Source organism: Seriola aureovittata, chromosome 6 (assembly GCF_021018895.1).
Source record: "Seriola aureovittata isolate HTS-2021-v1 ecotype China chromosome 6, ASM2101889v1, whole genome shotgun sequence".
NCBI lineage: Eukaryota > Metazoa > Chordata > Actinopteri > Carangiformes > Carangidae > Seriola > Seriola aureovittata.
The window spans coordinates 7,141,153-7,168,249 of record NC_079369.1 but is presented as its reverse complement, the minus strand read 5'-3'; the positions used below and the strand labels follow the sequence as shown (position 1 = coordinate 7,168,249).

At 37.9% G+C, this 27,097-nt stretch overlaps 2 protein-coding genes across 4 annotated transcripts; one reads left to right on the top strand and one right to left on the bottom strand.

Annotated features, from left to right (window-relative positions):
* Nucleotides 1-307: 307 nt before the first annotated feature.
* On the top strand, nt 308-7,147 carry serbp1a (SERPINE1 mRNA binding protein 1a). 2 transcript variants are annotated; one of them, XM_056378772.1, is made up of 9 exons: nt 308-670; nt 2,181-2,364; nt 3,127-3,267; nt 3,403-3,471; nt 4,096-4,170; nt 4,381-4,549; nt 5,193-5,237; nt 5,366-5,593; nt 5,774-7,147. In XM_056378772.1, exons 1-9 carry the CDS (start codon nt 412-414, stop codon nt 5,828-5,830), a joined length of 1,227 nt encoding a protein of 408 aa, XP_056234747.1. In that variant the 5' UTR covers nt 308-411; the 3' UTR covers nt 5,831-7,147. The 2 variants fall into 2 exon arrangements, with proteins under 2 accessions (XP_056234747.1, XP_056234746.1); XM_056378771.1 differs by having other exon boundaries at nt 3,400-3,471.
* On the bottom strand, nt 6,111-25,694 carry il12rb2 (interleukin 12 receptor, beta 2a). 2 transcript variants are annotated; one of them, XM_056378767.1, is made up of 16 exons: nt 25,462-25,694; nt 25,073-25,204; nt 24,505-24,783; nt 23,629-23,752; nt 23,319-23,509; nt 22,822-22,964; nt 22,355-22,499; nt 20,224-20,303; nt 12,399-12,609; nt 12,087-12,284; nt 11,784-11,885; nt 11,450-11,596; nt 10,984-11,115; nt 10,485-10,581; nt 10,213-10,300; nt 6,111-10,128 (listed from the first exon to the last, which is right to left on the bottom strand). In XM_056378767.1, exons 2-16 carry the CDS (start codon nt 25,131-25,133, stop codon nt 9,658-9,660), a joined length of 2,469 nt encoding a protein of 822 aa, XP_056234742.1. In that variant the 5' UTR covers nt 25,134-25,204; nt 25,462-25,694; the 3' UTR covers nt 6,111-9,657. The 2 variants fall into 2 exon arrangements, with proteins under 2 accessions (XP_056234742.1, XP_056234743.1); XM_056378768.1 differs by having other exon boundaries at nt 12,087-12,281.
* Nucleotides 25,695-27,097: the final 1,403 nt, after the last annotated feature.

The following is a 27,097-nucleotide window of genomic DNA, read 5'->3' as shown; positions in this document are numbered from 1 at the left end:
AAAGATATTAACGCGGTATAAAACATAGGTGACGGAGTATTTGAGCCATATTTAGGTTTTAAAGCTGATCCAGTGTTGTGGAACAGCAGGTCTGAGGAGGTTTTCGCGAGGAGTCAAAACAAGAGTGTGTACGAGGGCACCCATGCTTGGCTTCACAGAGGCTGGAAACACTGGCGAGAACGGCATTGTGGGTAGTGTAGTTTTTCCATTAACGTGTCCTGTATCCAGGTCCATTACTGATCGCTCTGAAAGAACTACACGCCCCACCCGCACCAGCTCCGAGGTCCCGGATGTCTATCGCGCCGGAAGAGAAGAAGGTCCTTTTCCCAGCCATCTTGTGGCTTCATCTAGCGAAGTGTTCGCACCAAGCCTCGTAGAATCGGAGGAAAATCCTGCTGAAGGGGCGCCATCATGCCCGGACAAATGCAAGAAGGTTTTGGCTGTGCCATAACCAATCGGTTCGACCAGTTATTTGACGACGAGTCGGATCCCTTTGAGCTGCTGAAGCAAGCCGAAGTGAAGAAGAAGAAGGAGGCTTCTGCTCCTGGTGCCGCCAAGACTGCAGCCCAGGCTGCCAAGCAGCCGAAAAAGGAGTCCCAAAAAGACAGAAAGGTTCCACTAGCCGATAAGAAGGAGGAGACCCAGGCACCCGTCCCACTCAAGAAAGATGGTAAAAATCAATATCTGCGTTTTAGGTTTTAGTCAAGCTGCTGCTAAAGGTTCGAAGCTAACGTGCTAAGTTGCTGCTTACTAGCTAGCAACGGTTCATAAGCTCCCGTGACATGAGGTCCGCGTGGCTGCTTTTGTGTCTCGGTGGGCTGTCATTTACGGGACAATGACATTTAAACAAACGTGTATTGCGATGGGAGCTGTGCGGCTTAAAGGATTCGGTGATAAACAGTTTGCAGGCCAACTTGTTTTGGCTTGTCCCCATCGGCCTTGTTGAGCAGGTGGAACCCGACAGCCTGGGTAACCAAAGAAAGTGGCCTCAAAGTGTTCAGATTTGACTCCTGTCAGATCGTGACTGTTAGTAAGGCCACTTGTTGCTGACTTTACCCAGAATAGGCCAATAGCAAGTAGTTTCTATTCACGTTATAATACGTATTTAAATAAAATCGGTTTAAGCGAAATCCGACAGATGCAAATTCAACTCGTTGATAAAATAACTTTAGATAGATTTAAATTAGTACATCGAATTGCTGGTGTGTTTGTCACTGACACATTAGGAGCAGCAGAGCTCTCATGGTGATGAACCTCGTGGTTGAGGTGTGGGGCGTGTTAAAGCACAGCCTCCAAACTGCCACTTCCCATTGGCGCACAATACATGCTCAATACATGCTCAGTGCATGCGGTCGACCTGCTTCTGCGCATTAACTTTTCCCGCTTATAACATTATAACTTTTAATTGATAACGTTGCCTGTTAAAATTAGGTCAACGTTTGTATTCTGATGTTGCAATATATCTGTTCCATCTTTAATTCGCTACTAAATTTTTACATACAGAAGTGTAAAATATAGTGTCAGGAAATGACTGGATACCTACTCACAGGCAGTTAGCTTGCCATTATCATCATGTTAGCCTGCCAAGTAGGCTCATAGCTGTTTGCTTGGGAGAAGATGAGACAGGTGCGACGACTATGGTGCACCCAGCTGCTGCTGTGTCTTGGAGGGTGTCTATTTTGGTAGCTGGTGATTTAGTCAATGGGTGGGACTGGGCCAGACGTGGTCAACCATGTGCCATGAAGGGTTAAAGACTATCAAGGTGTTAATTCCATCTACAGAGTAACTGGGTGATTTAACTGAGAAACACACTTTCAGAATAGGAATTGAATGATAATACAGCAAACTCGTGAATAATGTAATAATGTAAAACCACTCACCTCTGTATTAAATTTCTCCCACAAGATTGATACATTTTGTGCACTTAAAAGTTTCAGTAGTTTACACCATGTTTATTAATCTGATTACACTGCAGACATGGAGTTGCAGAGTATTTAATAAATTGACCCTACCAGTTGAATGTTTTTGATTTTGCACATTAATTGGAATTATTTGCTCCAGTTAAACAGAACAATCACCCCCACCCCCCCACCCCTCTTTCTTGTGTGTGGTGCTCAACAGTGGGTCCTGATCTATCAGTGCTATTGGTCCTCTAATCCTCCTGTTTTGGTCAATCCTAGGTGCTGGCATGAGGAGAATGGGCCGCAAGCCGGAAGGTGATGGCTCCAGACCCCAGGGCGGCCAGGGAGAAGGGCGCCCCCCCACAGACAGACGGCCTGTGGACAGGCGGCCACCTCGCCGCTTTGAGAGGCCTGCTGGTGATGCTGGCGAGAAACCTGAGGGTGGTGAATTCTCAGTGGAGAAGTGAGTTCAATTTCCAATCAGCAGATGTTTAATTGAACATTAATCATAAGTGTAAGAAGAGTAGAGTGCGTCCACTACTATCATAACTTTTACAGGGTGTTTTCTTGTTCCACATGAGGCAAAAGCAGCACTGACTATGGGGTGTGGGTAGGGACATCATGTGTTAAAGGCGTTGTTTACGATGATAAGGCTTAGCTTGTTAAAGCTTTGCCCAAACTGCTGCAGGCACTTTTATCTCAACAGTTTACTTGTGTTGAATTGATATAACATAAAAAATATTGTAAATTATCCAAATGTAAATCTAGATCACCCTAGCATTAGTCAACCTAAGCTAAGTTAATTATAGTTTCCGAATGAGGAGAAAGGGTAAGTGGATAATGTATATTTCTGCCATTTGGACCATTCAAGTTAATGTGAGGATTCACATTTAGAACTGATAAGATTTTGGTTTTTGATCTTTCTGAAATGGGGTGTGTTCTCCACCACACCCTTCATCCATCTGGCTTGTAGCCAACAGCTTGCTAGGCTACATTTGTAGCATCTTATACCACTGTGCATTGTACCTCTTTAATTCCAAATTTGATGTGCTTGAAAACATTTAAGGAACAAATATTTTATTTGCTTGAAGTTCTGTTGTTTAACAACAGCAAAACACTTAAGTGGTCACTAAAATAAAGCCTGTAGATGGCCCTGCCTTAGTTCTAAGCTTCTGACAGGCATAGAAACTCTTGCTTGAAAGATGTTCTTTGTCTATCACTCTAGACCCATTGGTGACAGGCCGATGAGAGGACGCGGCGGTCCCAGAGGAGGCCGTGGAGGCAGAGGACGCGGCATGGGTCGCAGTGATGGCTTTGATTCCCGAGGAAAACGTGAATTTGATAGACACAGTGGCAGTGACCGATCGTAAGTTCTTTCAGTTCTTTTGTAATCCTTGAATAAAATATAAATTTGTACCAGGTCCGTTAAAGACCTTTTGAATGTGTTTTTAACGCAGTGCATGTGTAATGATCCTGGCTAAAGCAAATGTTGTTTCAGTAGTCTGAAAGGTGAGGAGAAGCGTGGCGGAAGTGGATCTCACAACTGGGGCACCGTCAAGGATGAGCTAAAGTAAGTTCCTATGTATGCAAAATGACTAACTTTGCATGATGGGACATTAGGCAGTTAAAGAGCATGTGCTCTTATTGAAAAACTTGAATAAATGTTATAAGTTTCTCCTTGTATGATGTATTTTTAGAGAGCCCCTGCTGGTGGTTTATGGTTTGCCAAGGAGTTATAATCACACTTTGAGATGTTTTGGATAAGTGTGTCTTGATAGGTCTGGGTGTCTTTTTAGATGTCATCACTTCTAATTCTACTTATTGACTCAAAATCATATTGTATCCTGGTTCAGAACTGTGGCAAATAATTTGAGTAATAAGACTTCAAATTGCACAAAATACCCAGTTCATTGCTTACACCCAGCTAAAACATCTGATACAACAGCTGTACAATAAAACCCAACATAAAAGTTACAATGTGTTATTCTTTTTGGGTCTTCTGTGAAATTTGACCACAATTTGTGTGCTAGCTCCCGTCCACCAGATTGTAGACACTACATGTGCATGATGGGCAATGTAAACAGCAACAAGGTCCAAACTTCACTTACAGATTTCCCAGTTTTCAGTAGCTAGCCTTATGTTTTGGTCACTAGGATGTATTGACCTAATCATGACTTTTTTTTTTCCTACATAGTGAGCTTGACCAATCAAACAACACTGAAGAGAACCCTGAAGGAGAGGAGCATCCACCTGCTGACTCTGAGAACAAGTAAGTTCCTTTCTTATCTATCTTGTCCGGACTCAGAAGAATAAATTGTGAAGAGATGTTTTTGGTTTTGCTGTGGCCTCCAGTTCTGTAGAGTGCAATATTACTTGTGTGTGCAAATCAACCTGAAGTTAAATTTAAATGTAAATTAAAATGAATGTCAGTGATGTTAAGGCCACTAGCAACGCTCAACTCGGTGTCTCTGTTTTAAAGGGAGAATGAGGTAGAGGAAGTGAAGGAGGAAGGCCCCAAGGAGATGACTCTGGATGAGTGGAAGGCCATGCAGGACAAGGAACGGGCCAAGGTGGACTTCAACATCCGTAAAGCCAACGAGGGAGCTGATTGGAACAAAGGATTTGTGCTGCACAAGTCCAAGGCAGATGTAAGTCAAAATCAGCTGCACTCTTGAGAAATGTTTTATATTTCACATTTCATTTTGGTGTGCCTGATCATAATTTGAGCATCATCAGTCATTGTAGACGTTAAAGATTTTTGGCAGGTTATTGGTGTCAAATAAGACCACATTTCTTTCTTTCTAAAGCAGAATAATAACATATGTACAAATAGGCATTGGACGGACAGCCACCCACTCAGTCTATTAAAGAAACCCCCTTCACTGAGGTTTCAGTTTGAGATTTACATAAATGCAAAAATAAAGTCAAATGTAAACTAAAAGCAATATTAACACCGACCCTCAGTTTTGCACGCAATCTGAATGTTGCAGAAAACTCTTTTTCACCTTCACTCTGCATTTTCATTTGAGATATAGAACAGTTGAGATTGAAGCAGGTCACTAAATGGTTACTGCACTAACTCAAACCAGACATATTGCTCATACACTGGCATTTAAAAGTGAGCACAGACCCACGTTGAGGCAAGAAGATAGAGTTGAAGATTTTTGAAGACAGGAAATGCAGGCCTTGATAGGATGTTTTGTTCCTAGAACGTTGTCAATTGGTACAAGCAGAGTTTTGCTCACCATGTTGTGTTCATGTGTGTAATATATTTGCCATTGTCCATCACAGGATAAGAAAGGTGAACTGATTGACCCTGAGGTTGAGGAGCCTAAGGTAAAATCTCCACTGCTGTTGTGCAGTATTTGAAATCCATTGATACTTCTAAACAAAATAAGACCAAAGCTGTAAATGTCCAAAAAAATAATCATAATTGGCCTTCCACCCCTACTTTTGTACTTCAGGGAGAGGATGAGCACCACTTCCGGAAGCCAGCCAATGACATTACGTCCCAGCTGGAGATCAACTTTGGAGATCTGGGCCGTCCAGGCCGTGGGCGCGGAGGACCACGTGGTGGCCGGGGTGGTCGTGGCCGCGGTGGTGGTGGTGGTGGTGGTGGTGGCGGCGGTGGCAGTGCCGTTGCCGTTGGCGGTGAAGCCACTAGGCCGGTCCGCGGAGGAAGGACTGACAAGGTAGATAATGTTATGGAAGTCTAGTTGTGTCATGTCACCCAAGTATCTGCATTTTCTCTGTATAATAGGGCCACTGTTGGAATTGAAGAGTTCATGGATGGTCACTACCATTCCCTCCTTGTATATCACATCTTCATTTGAATTTTCTAACTCCTACTTAATGTTGGCTTTTCTTTGCAGTCATCTGCGTCTGTGCCCAATGTGGACGACCCAGAGGCCTTCCCAGCCCTGGCCTAAGCCCTGGCTGCTGTCCCTCAGGCCTACAGGAGCCTCCTGAGCACCTCCACTACGAGGCTTGCATGTTCCTGGATCCTTCAGCAAAGTGAAATGATGGAGAAGACTGTCATTAACTATGGCACTCAATGTGAGGACTGAGTTTTATCCAATAAAAACAAAACAAAGATGGAAAAAAAACAAAGTAAGAAAAAAAAAAAACAAAAAAAGAAAAGGACTTCTTGCTACTCTGGAGCAACTTATTGGTAGAGGTTTTGTACTTGGAAACAAAGTAGCAGGGATGTTTTCATACAGTATTTTTTTCAGAGGTTATGCATTGTCCATTGATAAATTTTTGTAATTGCTGCTTGAAAATATGCATTTCGAAATATAAGCATAAGAAGAGTATCTTTAGCTTGGTGTGTGCCATTGCTTGCTTGCTTTAAAATAGGCACTGCAGAGTTCCAACCCAAGCTCATAAGCTCTGCCACACCAGGTATTTCGGATGAAGTTACAGCTTCACTCATTGAGATTTATGGATTTTTTTTTTTCTTTAGCACTGGGGTATTGTTTTATATTTTATACAGGAGGTCTATTCTTCTATGATCTTCGGCCTGTAAATCTTGACTATTTTCATAAATTCTTTCAGAGACTGTATTTCACATGGTGCAAATAGGACACCCCTTGGTCTTTGATCAAGCGATGCTGTCTACATTTGAATGCATTGATGAAATGGCACCAAAATCTGTATTAAGGTTCTTTTGTACTGAAGTGTTTTGAAGGAGGAACATTAGGTCATTTTTGGAGGAACGCATTGGTGATTACTCTCCTAAATTTGCTGTGATCCTGAGACATTTGTCAAGTGGATTCATTTGAAGCTGAAAGCTACTCCATGTCTTCTGCTTTACTTATGTTTGGGGTGCAGTTCACCATCTAATGTCTCTTCCTCCTTGCTCATTTCATCTCTGATTACTCACCATGTGCAAAGTCAATCAAAGCCTTTGTTTTACTGCAAAGAGTGATAGGGAGAGGAAGTATCTTGAGATGCGGCTGTGGCCCCCCCTCAGACCCTCTCCGACTGTTTACACACTCCACTCGAGCATCCTTCCACACATGTCAACTCAGCCCAGCGTCAGTTTGGTTCTGCTGTTTGTTCTGTGCTGATATTTTCCTCCACTGTTGACTTGCCCTGTAGCTACCACAGTGGCACCACTGCATAATTGCTCTGAAAGAAATACAGTCGTTCATTGTGTGGAACAACTGAAGTGCTCTACAAATGTGTGAATTCTAGCCCTGCTATTAGAGACCTCTGTCGGTAAATAAAGATGGTCGATAAATTTTTTGCGTTGTCACTTTTTTTATCCTGCCTACTGGCAAAATAATTAAACCCAAGTACAGTTCACAAATTGTCTTGATTCTGCTTACAACTACGTACGCACATGCTGTCTAGTATAGGTTACCTTTGTGCTTGGTGAGTGTCCTCACAAAATACTTTTGTGGACAAAACCTGTTAAGCATGCAGGTCAAATGGTCTCCTCCCACCTCAGGTTTTTGTTTAATAAGGTTTGAAAAGTTTTTTTTTTTAAAGTTTAACATGGAATTCTGACCAGTGCTTAACCTGCTGCCAACACTCACAAATACTCTTGTAAACCACCCTGACAATCAACTGTTTCAGACCAGTAGTTCATACAAGAGAAAGAAGACATTAGGCCTTAAAAAAAAAAAAAAAAGATGTTAGTACTGGGATTAAATCATTTATTTTCATAGATAATAAAAATGACAAATCACATTCTCCCAATAAGGTAGCAATGAAAGTAACTGACCAAAAGTCTGAGTTACACTAATTGGGAAATAGAGACAGTGATTGGTTGCAAATCTATTAGGTAAAATGATACTCCAGTTTCCTCTTGTTGAAGATGTAAAGCAAAACACTACGTAACCAATTTCAAACATCTCAGTGTTAGCCATGCTAGCGACATGACTCTTGGTAGGATAATGTTGGTCAATCAGCCAACTTTTTCGGACAGACTGAGATAGCTCAACTATTGATCAGATGGCCCTGAAATTTTGTATAGGCATTTGTGGCTCCCAGAAGATGTATCCTATTGACTTTGGTGATTTCCTAATCTTTCCTCTGTCACCACCATGAGGTTGACACTTTTGGCTTTTAGTGAAATTTCTTAAATATTAAAATGATTGCCATGAAATTTGGGGCACATTTTCACGTCCCACTCAGAATGAATTGTAATAACTTGTGATCCCTTAACTTCTCATCTATTACTATCATTAGATAAAAATGGTAACTTGTTCAATAGTTTGGCTGATGACCAAATACCTGCAAAACAAGCTGTTCTTTGTCTTCAGTGGAAATAAGCACTTGTGAGCATTAAATGTACGTAGCTCAAAGCACTGCCGTTCCTACATACAGCCTCACAGAGCTGCTAGCATGGCTGTAATCATTCCAAATATTTCCTTTTGTCAAATGCTTTAACATTTTGCACACAGTATTGCAATTGATTGTTTGTGATTTTGGTGTCAGCAACAACATTGGCACATTATCTGTCATGCTGCGATTAGATTAGGTAGCTAAAATAAGATTGAGGTAGCATAGATGTATTTAAAAGCACAGCTCTGGTCGTAAATGTTTTGAGTATTCATAGAAAACATTTTGACATGTCACAGTAGGAAAAGCAGAGTGGTAAATAATAAAATGAACCATGGCTAAATTGCATTTAGCTGGATCAGTTTTAGGGTTTTTCCAACCCAGTTCAGATGAAACACCTCCACCATGTGACTCAAGCCTCGTCAAGCCTTTTCAAAGATTACTGACGATCACAGTGACACAGAGCTGAGGTAAGTGATCTTTCAGTTAAAATATACCAGCGAATAAAATGTAATAAGTTAATCTAACATTAAGTTAGATTAACTTATAACATAAGTTAATCTAACATTAACCCTTTCTTCTCATGCACATTTTTTAAAGCCTGCCAGACGTCCAGCGCACAAGCGGGTAAGTTAGTCATTACGTTGTGTGCACTTTTGGTACACTTGTTGAATTCATGCAGTACTTGCATTTACACCAAGGTCTCATACTGCACCGAAGCTTTCATGATATCCTTCACTTGTAACTTTTGGATCAAAGCGACTTCCAAAATGAGTAGACATGGTGTGTGCTCAGGACAGTACAACAACGTAGAAAAGTACCTGCACTTGGATGTATCTTTGGTGGAGGCTTTCGTCACACGGAAAGGGGTGTTGTTTCATCTAAACTGGGTCAGAAAATGATAAGACATGTCCCAGTATTGTGCATTGTGGCACACTGTCATGGCTTAATGAGACACAGAGCCATTGTTAATGTAATTTAATAACACCTGCGCTTTTCCTACCATGGCAAGTCAAAGCGTGTGCTGTGAAAAGGGCCGATCAGTGCCGATCTGTCAGCATCAGGATTGAGGCCTTTTTCCAAATACCTCATTTCAGCCAGGCATAAAATGTTGATATCTGATATACTCATGCAGCTTGTGATGTGTTCATTTTGGTTGTGGTATTAGTGTGTCTAAAGCCATTCTGAAGAGAAAACAATGGTAATGCATAAAATGAAAGAAAAATTACATTTGAGTCAAAAATGATTCCTGCATAACAGCACAGACAACTGCAAGACAGCTGTTACAGTTCTGATCAATAAGCTAAGAGGTAGTTCATGCACATCCCAGCTAGGTGCGTGAGCCAAAAAAACAGACACTGAAATCATTGTTGTGTCCAGTAGCTTCAATTTCTTTCATCAGTTCTTCCTCTAAACGTTCTTCTCACTCAAACCTGATCTCATCAAAGAGTTCTGCTTTAGTTTCACACTAACTGTCCTGAAAGAAGTCACTACAGAAGTCAATTTTGACGGCATCCAGAGTCAACTTTCCTCCAAAGTTCAACGTTTCTATGAAGACGTTTTGAGTAGGGAAGAAACCCAGCATTTCTTCCTCCTCCTCCTCCTCCTCCTCCTCCTGATCCTCCTCCTCCATAGTTCCCATCCCGTGTGATGAGATATAGTCAACGGTTGTGTTTGTGTCCAGAGAGGTCTGTGTGTGGTCGGAGCTGTCTGAGTCATGCGAGAAGCTCTTGATGTATGTGCTCAGAGGGTACAGCTGTGTGGCCGTCTCTGTCTCCGGGCTGAGGCCGATCTGAGGACGGAGCTGCGAGGAGACGTTTTTAGATGTGGAGATGCCATTGTTCTGCTTGGGCAGCTCCTCCACATCCACCAGGATGGGCTCTCCTTCCTCCTCGGTTACACTGGAGTTACTCAGCTGTAGCTGGAGGTTAATCTTGCCCTGTTTGGGAAGAAGAAACAGGCTCAAACTAGGAACAATAAGCTGAAATGTAGCTTGAATTTTTTTTCACTTTTACATAAATACCTTCTCCTGTGTACACTCTTTAGCCCATTTGCTGTTTGCAGGATCTGGCACAACATCGAGCATGAGGCACTGGAAAAACACCCAGAACCTGAGGGGGGAAGTAGAAAACTGCTGAACAATCTGGAAACTTGTTTTGGCAACATAACAATTAATTTTTGTTTTGCTGCATCATTTCTTTGACAATAGTTGTGTGTTTTTCTGTAGAACGGTAGATGAACAAAATAATGTAACGTGAGCTTGTCGCCCATATGGAGGTGCTGTTGCTCACGTACTTTTGCTTTACTGCTGAACACTGGCACAGGCACAACAAAAGCACCACGATCATGAAGGCGACGCCACACACCAGTAAGAGCCACAGTGGAGTTTCTTCTGTAATAGTGAGAATAAAACAGGGAGAAGATGTAAAGTTGCAGCACATACATTTTTCTCCTCTAGTACAGTCAGTTAAAGTAGTGAAAGAAAAAAAAACAAACAGGTAATACAGCCATACCATATCATAAGAGATTAGCAACTCCACATTAAACCCGTACTGTCTATTACATCACATACTGTACATTATTTAAGCAACAGTACGTCTGCTGTTAATGTTATTACACAATCACTGTCATTGTAAAAAATTCAGCTTAGAGTCTTAAAAACGATCCATTATAGCCAACAGTCATCCAGGACAACCAGAAGCAGGTGACAGGCAACTAGTGGAGACTCCAAGATCGTCTCATCAACCTCAAAATGTCAAACTATTCTTTAATAGCAACTGTCAAAGGTGTCTACCCTGGATAAAGAGCTGGATTTTTAAGCTTGGAGGGCCCTCTCCTGCAGCAGTGGAGGCAGACATCCACAGCCAGTAGGCAGCTGGAGACAGGTTTTCGATCACGTGCATCCTCTCTGATGCTGCCACGGGGTCTGAAACACAAAGTCGTATACACACAGCAGTCAAGCTGACTGACTGTCTGCATCCAAAAGGTACATGCTACAAACAAGGTGCTGTCACTACAGTGTACGAGTAGTTTCAACCAAATAAGGGACTGTGTGAAAATTATTAATTAGAATTATCTTACATTTTATTTTAATAAAAAAAGCAAATTTTTATGTAAATAATCTCAAAATTGTGAAAGAAAAAAAACGACCCTCCCCTACTCTCTCTTCATCAAATGAAAAAATTTAAATTCCCTCCCCCTTTCCTGACATCCCTCCCTTTGCCTCCGTTACTGACAATCACAGATAAAGTTGTTCTTACAAGGCTTCTGGTGTCCTCTTTCGCTCTCCAAATAGATGGTATAGTTGGTGATACAACCCCTCCGCTGGCTCCTGGGAAGCTCCATCCATGTCACTTTCACTGTGTGCCCCTCAACCTTCTCTTGGGCAATTGGACCAGCTTCTGGGACTGCAACCAGCAGCAGAACCCAAAAACAACACTCAATGAATGATGAATAATAACAGAATATTTTAAACAACTTAATACCTAAACTGAAAAGTTGTATTCAGCATTATCATAATATTATGGTTCAGAAAATTACAGAATAATACTAAAATAGTGCTAATCATGCTGTATAGCTCCTCTCCGATCTTACCTGACTCCAAGGTGGTGACACCTCCAAACCTTTCCCAAGTCACTGAGCTCTCATTATAGACACTATACACTGCTCCCTCGTAGCACTCATATGGCTTAATATCTGCATACAGACAGGTAGTGGTAAACAATGGTTGTATCATTTTGTAAGACAAAAAAGACAAAATAATAAAAGAGAAAAAACATGGCTGCCAACACCTAACTTAAAAAGATCCACATCAGAGAGACACCAACATGGCTGAAGTGAAGAACTGTATGTCACTGCCTTTGCCTTTTTGTGTTACTCCACCACCGCATGTCTCACCTGTAACGACTGCATGGTTGTCATTTCTGCCCAGTCTCATCCATCTGAGCTCCTCCAGCTTGAGGCCCACTGGGTACCACTCCACCACATACGCAGCGGGTAGTCGTGCAGTTTCAGGCTTTCTCCAGGAGATGGTGACTGCTGATACTTGCACATCCTGTGAGGACTTGGCTGGAGCATGTATGAATACTTGCACTGCTTCATACAAGACACAAACACAGACACCACCTTCATACTTTGTTCAGTATTAGTAAAGCTCTTACTAAACAAGCTTTTAACTGATACAAGGTTTACTTTTTTTTTTTTTTTTACCTTTTGTGTGATGTGCTGTAATTCTAGCAGGAGGGGACAGCCCTTTGGAGTTACGAGACCACAGTGTCACTTCACAGTTAGCACAGATCGGGATGGTATAATTCCTGTCATTGCTACTGACATTAGTGACAAAGGCCAGTCTAGAATCTGGGCTGTCGACACAGACAATGTAGTCTTTAATCTTCCCTCTGGAGACAGAACTGTTCGCTTCCTGCAATCAAAAAATAAAGTTTAAAGGTTTACCATTGAGTTTGATGCCATACGTTTGCTAAACAACAAAAGAAAAAGCTATTGTGTTGTGTCTATTACTGTCTGTCTTTACAGGATGCTCAGAATGAACACACTGCAAGATGACTACGTACGACACATCATTTCTGTTCAGCTGCTCTTTTCTTGTAAACTGAAACTGTGGTGTCTGCAGTCAGGTTTCACTTATCTCTCGCTGTCTTTATGTGACAAATGAATTTATGTGTGTGTGTGTGTCTCTGTGTCTCTGTGTCTGTGTTTCTGTCTTTGTGGTAAATGGTAGGGATGTGTGAGCATATGTGTGTACGTATGTGAGAAGGTGTCACCTCAGAAGCGGTCAAGGGTTGACCTTTAGTTTGTGGAGAACATTGTAGTGAAGCAGGAAGATCACAAAGTGTTCCTATGGTGACACCACCAGACACCAACCCACACAGATGGTGAGTAAGAGGACAGGGAACCCATGGAGAGTGCTGACGCTTAAAACAGTACTGTCACTCACAAGGGCTCCACCCCTCCAAAACAAAGAGACTGGGTTTTTAATGCCGTCAGCCAAATGGTTTATTAACATATAACATCTGAATTTACATTCAGGAAAACCCATACGCAAATGTTATACATGTAGATGTGTTGAATTTCCATGTATGAAACATATGTACATATGAAGTAAAATCATATATGTATTTTCAAGTATAGCCTATACATGTAAAAGTTACAAATGAAACCTATTAGAAATTGAAATAATGTCATATATTGACATATATGTAATATATAAGCTAAGCATGTAATGGAAGCTAATAAAAACATGTATTTTAGCATGTCTTTTAGCATGTCTGTTTATATTATGTTTATATCTGACATACGTAAATAAACAAATAGAAATGTATGTTTACATTTTATAAGAAATTATTAAGTAAATCCTGTACGAACATATAGAATTTTAATCAGCATGTTGTTTTAATAAAGTTGCATTTTACTATGAGTATTTCATATGTTATGAACTTATATCTGCTTATATCCAGAGGATGTATATATGTCATAATAATATATCCTCTTATAGGCAAAACATATGGTAACATTACTCTTGATATAGGAACATATATGTTATTATATGTCATAAGTCATAATATATTACGGCATAAAATGTCGTAAAACATTAAGGCATAAAAATGTGAATCGTGCTGATCCACACCTGCTGCAGGTGAGTCAGGTTCAGTGTATGTTGGTCGATCAGCGCTTAAGCTGATTCATTGAGGAAGGACGCCGACCTTCAACCTGTAGGCTAGGTATGAAATCTGAGCTCAGATGACCTGAGATACGTCACACAAGTGTGAGTGAATGTGTGTGTTGAAAAATAAAAATAATAACCTATAATAAAACAGCATAAAAGATTGAGAATGTCAAATGCTGTGTTCACATTTGTTCGCATCATACTATAGTGAGGCATAAAAAAGTCAAAAAACGTCACAGTATAATAACGCATAAAATGTCGTAGTATAGTAAGGCAAAAAAATTTGAAAAAATGTCATAGATAATAAGGTATATAACGCCAAAAAAGTGACATAGTATAGTAAGGCAATTATTTTGACATTATATGTTATTGTTGTTTTTTGCCTTACAATACCATGTCATTTTTTTGGTGTTATATGCCTTATTATTCTATGACGTTTTATTCCTCACTATACTATGAAGTTTTTTGAAAATTTTTTGCCTTACTATACCATGTCATTTTTTGGCGTTTTATGCCATACTATACTATGTCGTTTTTTGGCGTTTTATGCCTTACTATACTATGACGTTTTTTTGAAGTCATATGCCTTGTTATAATGTGACATTTTATGCCTTACTATACTTTGACGTTTTTTTGAAATCTTTATGCCATACTATACTATGTCGTTTTTTGGCGTTTTATGCCTTACTATACTATGACGATTTTTCAAATTTTTTTGCATTAGTATACTATGACATTTTTTGCCTTACTATACTATGTCGTTTTTTTCACATTTTTTTTTGCCTTACTATACTATGTCGTTTTTTTGGAGTCATATGCCTTGTTATAATGTGACATTTTATGCCTTTCTATAATATGTAGTTTTTTTTAAAATTTTTTTGCTATGTTGTTTTTTGGCGTTTTATGCCTTACTATACCATGACGTTTTTTGCAAATTTTTTTGCCTTACTATACTATGTTTTTTCAAATTTTTTGCCTTACTATACTAAACGCCAAAAAAGCGACATAGCATAGTAAGGCAAAAAAATTTCAAAAAGCGTCAAAGTATAGTGAGGAATAAAACGTCATATAATAATAAGGCATATGACACCAAAAAAATGACATAATATAGTAAGGCAAAAAAATGAAAAAAAATGTCATAGTATAGTATGGCATAAAACGCCAAAAAACGACATAGTATAGTATGGCATAAAATGCCAAAAAATTACATGGTATAGTAAGGCAAAAAAATTTGAAAAAACGTCATAGTATAGTAAGGCATAAAACGCCAAAAAACGTCATAGTATAGTAAGGCATAAAACGCCAAAAAAGCGACATAGTATAGTAAGGCAAAAAAATTTGAAAAAACGTCATAGTATATTAAGGCATAAAACGCCAAAGAACGTCATAGTATAGTATGGCATAAAATGCCAAAAAATTACATGGTATAGTAAGGCAAAAAAATTTGAAAAAACGTTATAGTATAGTAAGGCATAAAATGCCAAAAAATGCCATAGTTTAGAAAGGCATAAAATCAAAAAAAAAATTCATGGTATAGTAAGGCATAAAACGCCAAAAAACGTCATAGTATAGTAAGGCATAAAACGCCAAAAAATGACATGGTATAGTAATGCAAAAAAATGTGAAAAAACGTCATAGTATAGTAAGGTACAAAACGTCATAGAATAATAAGGTATATAACGCAAAAAAAATGACATAGTATAGTAAAGCAAAAAAATTTGAAAAAACGACATAGTATAGTGTGGCATAAAACGCCAAAAAATGACATAGTATAGTAAGGCAAAAAAATTGGAAAAAACGTCATAGTATAGTAAGGCATAAAACGCCAAAGAATGTCATGGTATAGTAAGGCAAAAAAATTTGAAAAAACGGCATAGTATAGTAAGGCATAAAACGCCAAAAACATGACATAGTATAGTAAGGAAAAAAAATGTGAAAAAACGACATAGTATAGTGTGGCATAAAACGCCAAAAAAGCGACATAGTATAGTAAGGCAAAAAAATTTGAAAAAACCTCATAGTATAGTAAGGCATAAAACGCCAAAGAACGTCATAGTATATTAAGGCATAAAACGCCAAAGAACGTCATAGTATAGTAAGGCATAAAACGCCAAAGAATGTCATAGTATAGTAAGGCAAAAAAATTTGAAAAAACGTCATAGTATAGTAAGGCATAATACGCCAATAAACGTCATGGTATAGTAATGCAAAAAAATGTGACAAAAAGTCATAGAATAGTAAGGTACAAAACGTCATAGAATAATAAGGTATATAACGCCAAAAAAATGACATAGTATAGTAAGGCAAAAAAATGTGAAAAAACGACATAGTATAGTGTGGCATAAAACGCCAAAAAACGTCATAGTATAGTAAGGCATAAAACGCCAAAAAATGACATGGTATAGTAATGCAAAAAAATGTGAAAAAACATCATAGTATAGTAAGGTACAAAACGTCATAGAATAATAAGGTATATAACGCAAAAAAAATGACATAGTATAGTAAAGCAAAAAAATTTGAAAAAACGACATAGTATAGTGTGGCATAAAACGCCAAAAAATGACATAGTATAGTAAGGCAAAAAAATTTGAAAAAACGGCATAGTATAGTAAGGCATAAAACGCCAAAAACATGACATAGTATAGTAAGGAAAAAAAATGTGAAAAAACGACATAGTATAGTGTGGCATAAAACGCCAAAAAAGCGACATAGTATAGTAAGGCAAAAAAATTGGAAAAAACGTCATAGTATAGTAAGGCATAAAACGCCAAAGAATGTCATAGTATAGTAAGGCAAAAAAATTTGAAAAAACGGCATAGTATAGTAAGGCATAAAACGCCAAAAACATGACATAGTATAGTAAGGAAAAAAAATGTGAAAAAACGACATAGTATAGTGTGGCATAAAACGCCAAAAAAGCGACATAGTATAGTAAGGCAAAAAAATTTGAAAAAACCTCATAGTATATTAAGGCATAAAACGCCAAAGAACGTCATAGTATAGTAAGGCATAAAACGCCAAAGAATGTCATAGTATAGTAAGGCATAAAACGCCAAAAAAGCGACATAGTATAGTAAGGCAAAAAAATTTGAAAAAACCTCATAGTATATTAAAGCATAAAACGCCAAAGAACGTCATAGTATAGTAAGGCATAAAACGCCAAAAAACGTCATAGTATAGTAAGGCATAAAACGCCAAAAAATGACATGGTATAGTAAGGCAAAAAAACTTGAAAAAACGTCATAGTATAGTAAGGCATAAAACGCCAAAAAAAGACATAGTATAGTAAGGCAAAAAAATTTCTAAAAAAATTCATATCAAAGAAAGGCATAAAATGTCACCGTATAATAAGGTATGTAATGCCAAAAAAAAAACGACATAGTATAGTAAGGCAAGAAAATGTGAAAAAACGACAGTATAGTAAGCCAAAAAATGTCATAGTAGAGAAAGGTATGAAATCTCCAAAAAACGTCATAGTATACTAAGGCAAATAAATGAAAAAAAACGTCATGGTATAGTAAGACAAAAATTTTTTATAAAAACTTCATATTATAGAAAGGCATAAAATGTCACAGTATAATAAGGCATATAACGCCAAAAAAACGACATAGTATAGTAAGGTATAAAATGTCAAAAGAAAGTCACAGTATAGTATGGCATAAAATGTCAAAAAACATCACAGTATAGTATGGCATAAAACACCAAAAAAGCGACATAGTATAGTAAGGCAAAAAAATTGGAAAAAACGTCATAGTATAGTAAGGCATAAAACGCCAAAAAAGCGACATAGTATAGTGAGGCAAAAAAATTTGAAAAAACGTCATAGTATAGTAAGGCATAAAATGCCAAAGAACGTCATAGTAAAGTAAGGCATAAAACGCCAAAGAGCGACATAGTATAGTAAGGCATAAAACGCCAAAAAACGTCATAGTATAGTAAGGCATAAAACGCCAAAAAATTACATGGTATAGTAAGGCATAAAACGCTAAAAAACGTCATATTATAGAAAGGCATAAAATGTCACAGTATAGTAAGGCATAAAACGCCAAAAAAAGACATAGTATAGTAAGGCAAAAAAATGTCTAAAAAAATTCATATCAAAGAAAGGCATAAAATGTCACCGTATAATAAGGTATGTAATGCCAAAAAAAAAAACGACATAGTATAGTAAGGCAAGAAAATGTGAAAAAACGACAGTATAGTAAGCCAAAAAATGTCATAGTATAGAAAGGTATGAAATCTCCAAAAAACGTCATAGTATACTAAGGCAAATAAATGAAAAAAAACGTCATGGTATAGTAAGACAAAAAAATTTTATAAAAACTTCATATTATAGAAAGGCATAAAATGTCACAGTATAATAAGGCATAAAACGCCAAAGAGCGACATAGTAAAGTATGGCATAAAACGCCAAAAAATGACATGGTATAGTAATGCAAAAAAATGTGAAAAAATGTCATAGTATAGTAAGGTACAAAACGTCATAGAATAATAAGGTATATAACGCAAAAAAAATGACATAGTATAGTAAAGCAAAAAAATTTGAAAAAACGACATAGTATAGTGTGGCATAAAACGCCAAAAAATGACATAGTATAGTAAGGCAAAAAAATTGGAAAAAACGTCATAGTATAGTATGGCATAAAACGCCAAAAAATGACATGGTATAGTAATGCAAAAAAATGTGAAAAAATGTCATAGAATAATAAGGTATATAACGCAAAAAAAATGACATAGTATAGTAAGGCAAAAAAATTGGAAAAAACGTCATAGTATAGTAAGGCATAAAACGCCAAAGAATGTCATAGTATAGTGAGGCAAAAAAATTTGAAAAAACGGCATAGTATAGTAAGGCATAAAACGCCAAAAACATAACATAGTATAGTAAGGAAAAAAAATGTGAAAAAACAACATAGTATAGTGTGGCATAAAACGCCAAAAAAGCGACATAGTATAGTAAGGCAAAAAAATTTGAAAAAACCTCATAGTATATTAAGGCATAAAACGCCAAAGAACGTCATAGTATAGTAAGGCATAAAACGCCAAAAAACGTCATAGTATAGTAAGGCATAAAACGCCAAAAAATTACATGGTATAGTAAGGCAAAAAAACTTGAAAAAACGTCATAGTATAGTAAGGCATAAAACGCCAAAAAAAGACATAGTATAGTAAGGCAAAAAAATTTCTAAAAAAATTCATATCAAAGAAAGGCATAAAATGTCACCGTATAATAAGGTATGTAATGCCAAAAAAAAAACGACATAGTATAGTAAGGCAAGAAAATGTGAAAAAACGACAGTATAGTAAGCCAAAAAATGTCATAGTATAGAAAGGTATGAAATCTCCAAAAAACGTCATAGTATACTAAGGCAAATAAATGAAAAAAAACGTCATGGTATAGTAAGACAAAAATTTTTCATAAAAACGTCATATTATAGAAAGGCATAAAATGTCACAGTATAATAAGGCATATAACACCAAAAAAACGACATAGTATAGTAAGGTATAAAATGTCAAAAGAAAGTCACAGTATAGTATGGCATAAAATGTCAAAAAACATCACAGTGTAGTAAGGCATAAAACATCATATTATAATAAGGCATAAATATGTAAAGAAACTTCATAGTATGGTAAGGCATAAAAATGTCAAAAAACATCATAGTATGGTAAGACATAAAATGTCAAAAAACATCATAGTATGGTAAGACATAAAATGTCAAAAGAAGTCATAATATAGTAAGGCATAAAACATCATATTATAGTAAGGCATAAAATGTCAAAAGATGTCATAATATAATAAGGCATAAAATGTCATAGCATAATAAGGCAAAATTAAAAAAAAAAAAACGTCTTAGTATAGTAAGGCATAAAATAAAAGTGTCAAAAAAAGTTTTGGCATAATAAGGCATAAAATGTCAAAAGACGTCGTAGAATAGTAATGCATAAAACGTCATAGTATAGTATGGCAAAACAAAGTAAAACTGAGTCACCAATTAACCTAATGGACATTTTTTTGATGACATTATGTACCACTGTGATATTCTCACGACGTGAGCCTTCAGATGGCCCCAGCCCTTTCAGTCAATCAGATGCTAGCATGCCTAAATCGGTTGTATTGGAGACGTAGCCTCTTGGAGGGCACATTGGAATGATCTTATATGAGTGAACGAGTTCACTGAAATATTGGTATGGAGAATTCTGTCCTCCCAAAATATTGGTAGGGACGCACTGTCCATATGTAATCCTACGCCCTTGGTCACTCACTATCATTCAGCAATTCAAACTGATGCAAAGCACTTACTCAGAAAAAAAAATTAAGAGTACTTTATTTTGACAAGATTCAAAACTTACCTTCCAGTAAACTGTCAGGGATTTAAAGTCAGCTGCAGATGCAAATTCAGCGTACCACACATCCAACTTTTCTGCAGGAGCTAAAACAATAAAACATCCATTTGTCACTGCATCATAAAACTAAAATCATATGTAAGAATGTTTTTTGTGTTTGGCTTCACTGACTAGATTTGAGTGTTTTTTAATGAATGAGTGTATTAGCATCATGAGTACTGACATTTTGTGTCAAAGTTATTCTTTATCATTTGTATCAGTCTATGACGTAATGCTTTGAAATCCTTTTATAGTGATGCACATCCACTCTGCAAGTCTGTTAAAGTTTCCTATGCGAACTCAAGTCTGGCGGCAATGAGTAACAATTCCAAGAAACCTTGTAATTACTTCCTTTAAAGATTAAGAGTTGTTGTTGCTGTTTTTTTTTGTTTTTGTGAAGAATAGTTACTTAAAAAAAAAAAAAGATTTACTTCTAACTAACTCCTGGTGTTTTCTGTGAATTGGGTGATACTTTCATGTGTGCAACACCTACTACAAAAAGCAAGGGTGAATTTCCTCTTCTGTAACACTGACCCAACACCAGCGACAGCAATGTACGTATGACATGTGACAACACGGTGGGGAAGAAAAGGTCACTCCACCCTGTAATTTGTGTACAGTATGTGGGAAGTTCAGAGCTTCAAGCTTCATTTTCTGCACTGCTGCATTAATCTGCCTATACAATGAGACGAGTGGTCCAAATGTAAATGTGGATAAACAATCACACTGGGGGTTTCGTAATCATACATTGGATATATTTACATTAATGCCAACTGTTTTCCAAAGCACACTGTGAGTTTTCAGATTGATTCGTGATTCAAGTCATGATTTTTTCAAATTACAACACAGATCGGCCTACTTGAAGTTAAATACAAGTTACTTTAGAGTCATATGTTTCTCTGTTGGTGAGTTTAAGTGCAGTTGGGAAACTGAGACTTGAGTGTTAGCTACGCAAAGAAACTACAAATTTCACTTCACTATATTGTAATGACGTACATGTAAGATCATTATGCGTCTTTTGGATGTGTTAACATAGTTTGTAAATGCAAAAGTGTTTTATAGCCAACCCTGAAACAATTAATTGGTTTTGCAATTGTTATTTTTAATCATACACAAGTGGGGTCTGAAGGAGTTTAAGTCCATTTCAACAAAATACAACAGTTGAGTAGTAAAATCAACACACACTCACAACTGCACTTCTAGGAGAGGATGTTATGGCTTTCACAAGAAAAGGCAACAAATTATTTATTGTGACAGATAAGCTTCCTGAATTATGTTTCACATCTGTACGTTGACTTTCATACCGTCCTGTCATGAAACCAGCAGCTGTTTAATCACCTGTGTGGATGTGAAATTTTTACTTTTACTTTAGTGACTTAAATTCAACCATCAGACAGAAAATGTTGACCTAGAAAATGAAGATGACTGACAAACAGGTGTAATTCATCTTTTACATCATTTACTGAATACTTCAATAAAAAAAAGATGTAAGGGCCAAAACTGTGTCTACTCTGACCTCTACTCCTCCTGCTGCTGCTGCTGCCGTTGCTGGCTGTGCATGCAATACCAATCATGCATCAAGTCTGCACTTTCATAGCTTACATTTCTATATATCTTCACACCATCAGTAGGCTTGAACATATACATGTATCCTGTGATATTTCCCATTAACCACTACTGTCTTCTTCATCACTTCACTTTTTTTCTCTCTGGTCCAGTGTCGGCTGAAGAGACTCCACTGCAGTTTACTGAACACATTTCATAAAATATTTTCATTGTCTGAAATTTCGTCTTATCACTAATGGGTTTGCTCTCAAACCACAACCCACTGAGGCATGTCTCAGTGGCTTATCAATATTCTGCAGACAAACAGACGTGAGCTAATAACTTCCTCAGAAAACACAAGCAAAAGGAAACATTAATTCATTGATAGCATACATAGATTAAGAACGACAGAGATACTATAAATACTCCATTCAGATCTGTTAGTCTTCAGACGGAAGCAGTAGTGCTTCCTTTCAGTATAGTGCAGGAATACACACAGTAAGGCTCTTTTGAACACTCATCAGGAGCTGCAGGTTAGTAGTCAGTTACTTACCCTCCTCTTCAGTCAAGCAGGAAACGTTTAAGCTCCACTGACTCCACAAGCCGGTGCTAAATTTGGATCGGGCTCTGAAATAGTACAACCTGTAGGGCTCGAGAGACGAGATGGACCGGTTCTGAACTGTACTCGTCTGCACACCCTGAGAGTAAAAAAAACAAAACATTTATTTTTCTTCTTTTTTTTTTTTTCATTGACGTAAACTTACTCATCCATCCCAAAGTGACATTTACTATCATCATGTAAGGGCATCTGATAGAGGATTAAAGGTCAAATTAAAGCTTTTTATTGACTCTTCATCAACCTCACACTCATATCTACCTTTTAATTTGAATCAACAGTAGACTCATGAGGTCAAATCTTGCAGTGTATGCCTTCAAAGGTGTTAAGTAATCCTCTGCTATATCGATTGCAACTAAATGTTCCCAGCATCTGGACCAATCTAAAGCGTTAAGAGGTCTTACTTGGTCTGGATAAGATGTCCATGTCTGCTCTGCTGATTTGTACTGGATCTCCAGTTGTTGAGTGATCACAGACTGCTTCACTTCGATGATGCACTCCCGGGAAGAGCACTGGGGTTGGCCAAGAACAGGAGTCGATGGCATCACTGCTCACATCAACAAAGCCACCACAGAGGTTAAAACAAAACTCTTGAGCAACTTTCACAAGATGAGCACACAAGGTCAGTTTTTGATGTTTTCTTTACAACAAAAGAAAGATAAGATTCCAACGCGTCATTGCATCAGTTGAAAGGATGATGGACGGAGATTATCAACAACCATAAACTTTAGTTAAGCTTTGTGGCTGTTGATAAAGAAAGACATACTTCACTGTGAAGCCGGTCTGAAGTTCCACTATCATTTCATGCCTTACAAAACACCTTGAAACTGTCATTACATGTGTGAAAGTAGCAGCTCACAAACTGAATTCCCTAGAGCTTGGCAATGTATGTGGGTCTCACCAATGTCTCTGAGAGTGTAGTTGATGGTGGAGGACACTGCAGAGCCCAGTGAATTTTCAGCTTGGACCCACACAGAGATGAGCTGGACAGATCTGGACACAGTGAAATTAACTGACGATACATCAGTTCCCTTACTGGAGACATTGTGCACATCTGGTCCATCAGTGTGATTTCTTGGTACAGTTCTCACCCTGAAACACACAAGGCCAAGTTTCATTTGACAGTGTAAGATCGTTTGAAACTGCACTGTGGGATTTTTTTTTTATTAGAGACAGATTTCGGTCAAGTTTCCTTTCTTTTTCAAACTCACCTCAGCACTGAGCTGTCTCTGAGATACGTATCCCGTCCTCTGTTCCAAGTGCAGAACATAACTCCACTTTTATCATTTATGACCCTGTAGTTGCATGAAATGTTTTTAGGGCGATCTGGTGGGTCTGAAGGACAAAGCAGACAAAGAGAAATTGAATTGAATGCGTCAAAGTGCAGCAGTAAAATAATTGAACACGATGCCAACATATTAGCAATATCCAATTAGTAAGTATTACTATCAGTCATTACTGATGACAGTCAGAAAAATTAATTAATAAAATGCAGAAATTTGGTAATGTCGTCAATTACACTGGTTGAGCAGGTTACATCTTTTTAAGGTTTTCTAGTGTCATCCTGTAACAAGAGTTTGTATTGGTAATATTTTGTACATGTCCAAAGACTGCACATATCATATGTGTCAAAAAACAAGCCTCTCAAATTAGAAATGGCTCTGTGGTATGACACTAAGCTGTGGCCAGCCTTCAACATGTGAACAGCGTGTACTTTAAATAAAGCAAAGAAAGCAGAAGCAGCTCTGCAGCCTTTTTTTCATTTTTTTTTTTTACACCTCCTGTAGTTTGAAAAGTTAGTGAAAGTTTGAAATGAAACACCATGCACTGGAAAACATCCTGCAAGATTTCTGTATCTATTCACATGAATTTTACATGAGCGTAATATGTAAATAGATTGATCTCATCACAGTTAAAGCTGCTGGCTCATGTTGAACTTGCATGATGGGTGTGGTATATGGTAACTCATCCATTAAAAGCTTGGACAATTGAAATAGAGAAGTGTTTAATCTGTGCTTAAATAAACTTTGCAGTGGGATAAAGGTTTCAGAGAAGAAGGCCTTATCCCTTCTGTACTTCATACTCACATCCAGCTTTGATATCCAGTCCACAGGGGTCCGGTGCAGGACAGTTACACTGTCTCAGGGTACAGTCACAGTTACAGCTGTATGTTCTGTTCTTTGTTATGTTCACCACATTAAAATATATGGTTGTAGAATTTAGTTCTTTGTGGTTCTGTAGTGTGGGTGGGTGGTCACTGAACATGGATCCCTTGCACTTGCAGTTAAAGGTGCAGTAAACCCTAAAACTGGAGTCTCGCTGCACCAAAGGTCCAGCACTGGACCAGATGGAGCAGGATTTCTCCCCTAAAGAAAGAAAGAATGACTTAGGCTATAAAGGCTGCAGTCAGATGTTCATCATGTCTTATAGCCAGTGGGTTAGTTATCTGAATGCAACAGATTATTAATAGTTTATTTGTTGGATTTGGAGCAGATGAGGAAGTGTGAACCTGCACACTTGTCTAATACAAAAAGTTTTTAATAAGCACATTTTTACAATAATATTTGATCTAACTTTCATTCAAAAAATACAAATGTATCTTACATGCCGAGAGAGATGTTAGAAGTGTGTATCCACACAGTAGTCTGAGCTTACCTATGCAAAGCTGCACCGCCAGCAATGTAACGGCAGTGAGGATGGACCATGTTTGGGACATTGTCGCCACGAGTCATCAGTAACCGTCTCCTTATATGACTCTTACATTGTAGCAGGAGCTGCTAATTTAATCTTAAAATAAGCACAAGTACACACATGCAGTAGGTCAGTTATGTATTTGAATTAAGGCGATTTTGGAGATGCTTATTATTGATTGTCATAATGATGAAAAGTGTTACAGTATCCCCATATAGGCTATATGAAACCATTGATTCTAAGCACAGATACTTGGACAGATGTGGAGCTCCGGGCTCAAACTAAACCGCATCTGCGTTCAATCAATAACGATGGTGATGAAAACTGGGAAAATAAACACCCAATGTACTCACCGATACATCACATCCCAGTATTAAATCCTTGTGAGTGATATGAAGCTCTATCCCTCATCGTAAGTCGCCCTGAACATTATTGTAGACAAGAGTCGTGCGTCCTGCTCATAGACTGTATGTAGAAAAGTCCTGCCTTTGGCAAAGTGGCCGCGGAGACTCCGTGTAGGCTCCGCCTCTGGTGTACTGTGCAACACTTCACTCACAAATGAAGTCACAGTTCACCAGTGAAGCCAGACACACACTGGCACAGCTGACATATACATATATAGCCTATATATAAAAGAAGGTTAGAATTTTCCAGTTCTTGGGTTTTAATTTTTTAAGCCGTATTTGTATTTTTAATTAAGTAAGAAGTCTACTGCAGCTTCTTAAAATCAGTCCCCATGCAGGTTCAAGCCTCTCTTGAATCCCATTTAGAGGAGGATGAGAGGACTGAATCCAACATGATGAGGTAACTCTTCAGACAGATGTGTATATAATGCAGCTGTCAAACACAACAACTCCTCAGATTAACTTTGATCATCACATTTTCCACACAGAAAAAGGTCTCTCACTCTGTCAGTCGTATCCACATGTGGTGCATTGGGGGACTTTCCCCTGTAGCTGCACCACAGTTCACCTTTACATGCACAAGTACAACAACGCAAGGCTCAATATTACCCTATTTAGAATAAAAATAATAACTGCACTGTTACACAAAAACATTAGCAAGGTTCTGTTCTGTTCTGTTCTGACAGCCTCAGTGTGTCGACATGGAAGAGACCCTCCTGAAATTTTGATTGCGAAGGAGGAAGTGAGACAACTCTCAGGAAGCCCTGAAAAACGGTGTTTAAGTGCAGGTGGTGCATGTGTGAGCAGAACTTACAGTTCAGGTGCAGATTACTATAACCTTACACAGAGTCATGATCTATGGAAGGGAAAGCACCAACTGACTTTTATGTTGGTGTGTTTTGGAATAATTTCACACTTGGCATCACACGACTGTCTCAAAACAGAATGGCTAACTTTAGAGACAAACAGAGGTCACACCCTTGTATTGAAATACAAGGAACTCTCTCAGCAGTTGATACAGGACAGTTATTTTGACTTAGCATTTGAATGATAATGGTTTATACTAACTTCTTTAGGGTGGTCAACAAGCTATAACTGACTTTCTACATGGTTAATAAGTAATTCATTCATTATAAAAATCCATTAGACTGGTTTATAACCTTCCCTTATATGAAACTAGATTTGATTTAAAACTGTAGGACTTCATCCTTCATCAGTAATGTAGCAATTTTGGTCCAGATCCTTTATAGCTGTATTTCAGAGGTGTACACACTAAAAAATGTTGGGTTATTTTGGTAACCCAATTTCTTTGTTACTGGTGTTGGGTTAAAAATTTTGGGTTATTTGTAAGAGTAACCCATTTTCTGGGTTATAGTGCTAATATTATGACAAAATTCACTTTAATATAATTCATAAAGATATACTAAATACTTAAGCATGCTGTAAACTCAATTATAGCCTATGACTGAATAATACACAGACCTAGTTGGGAAAATTTTAGAGTTGTCCTTCTGTTTCAAAAAAACAACCAAACACTATTCAATATAACCCAACTGCTGGATTGAATAAGGACAAACCCCTTTTT

Coding starts and splice junctions, on each gene's coding strand:
- serbp1a (XM_056378771.1), top strand. CDS start 412: ATGCCCGGACAAATGCAAGAAGGTTTTGGCTGTGCCATAACCAATCGG. Junction 671..2,180: donor CGTCCCACTCAAGAAAGATG/GTAAAAATCAAT, acceptor GGTCAATCCTAG/GTGCTGGCATGAGGAGAATG. Junction 4,171..4,380: donor CCTGCTGACTCTGAGAACAA/GTAAGTTCCTTT, acceptor TCTGTTTTAAAG/GGAGAATGAGGTAGAGGAAG.
- il12rb2 (XM_056378767.1), bottom strand. CDS start 25,133: ATGTCCCAAACATGGTCCATCCTCACTGCCGTTACATTGCTGGCGGTG. Junction 22,965..23,318: donor CTACACTCTCAGAGACATTG/GTGAGACCCACA, acceptor TGATGTGAGCAG/TGATGCCATCGACTCCTGTT. Junction 11,886..12,086: donor CAACCATGCAGTCGTTACAG/GTGAGACATGCG, acceptor GTCTGTATGCAG/ATATTAAGCCATATGAGTGC.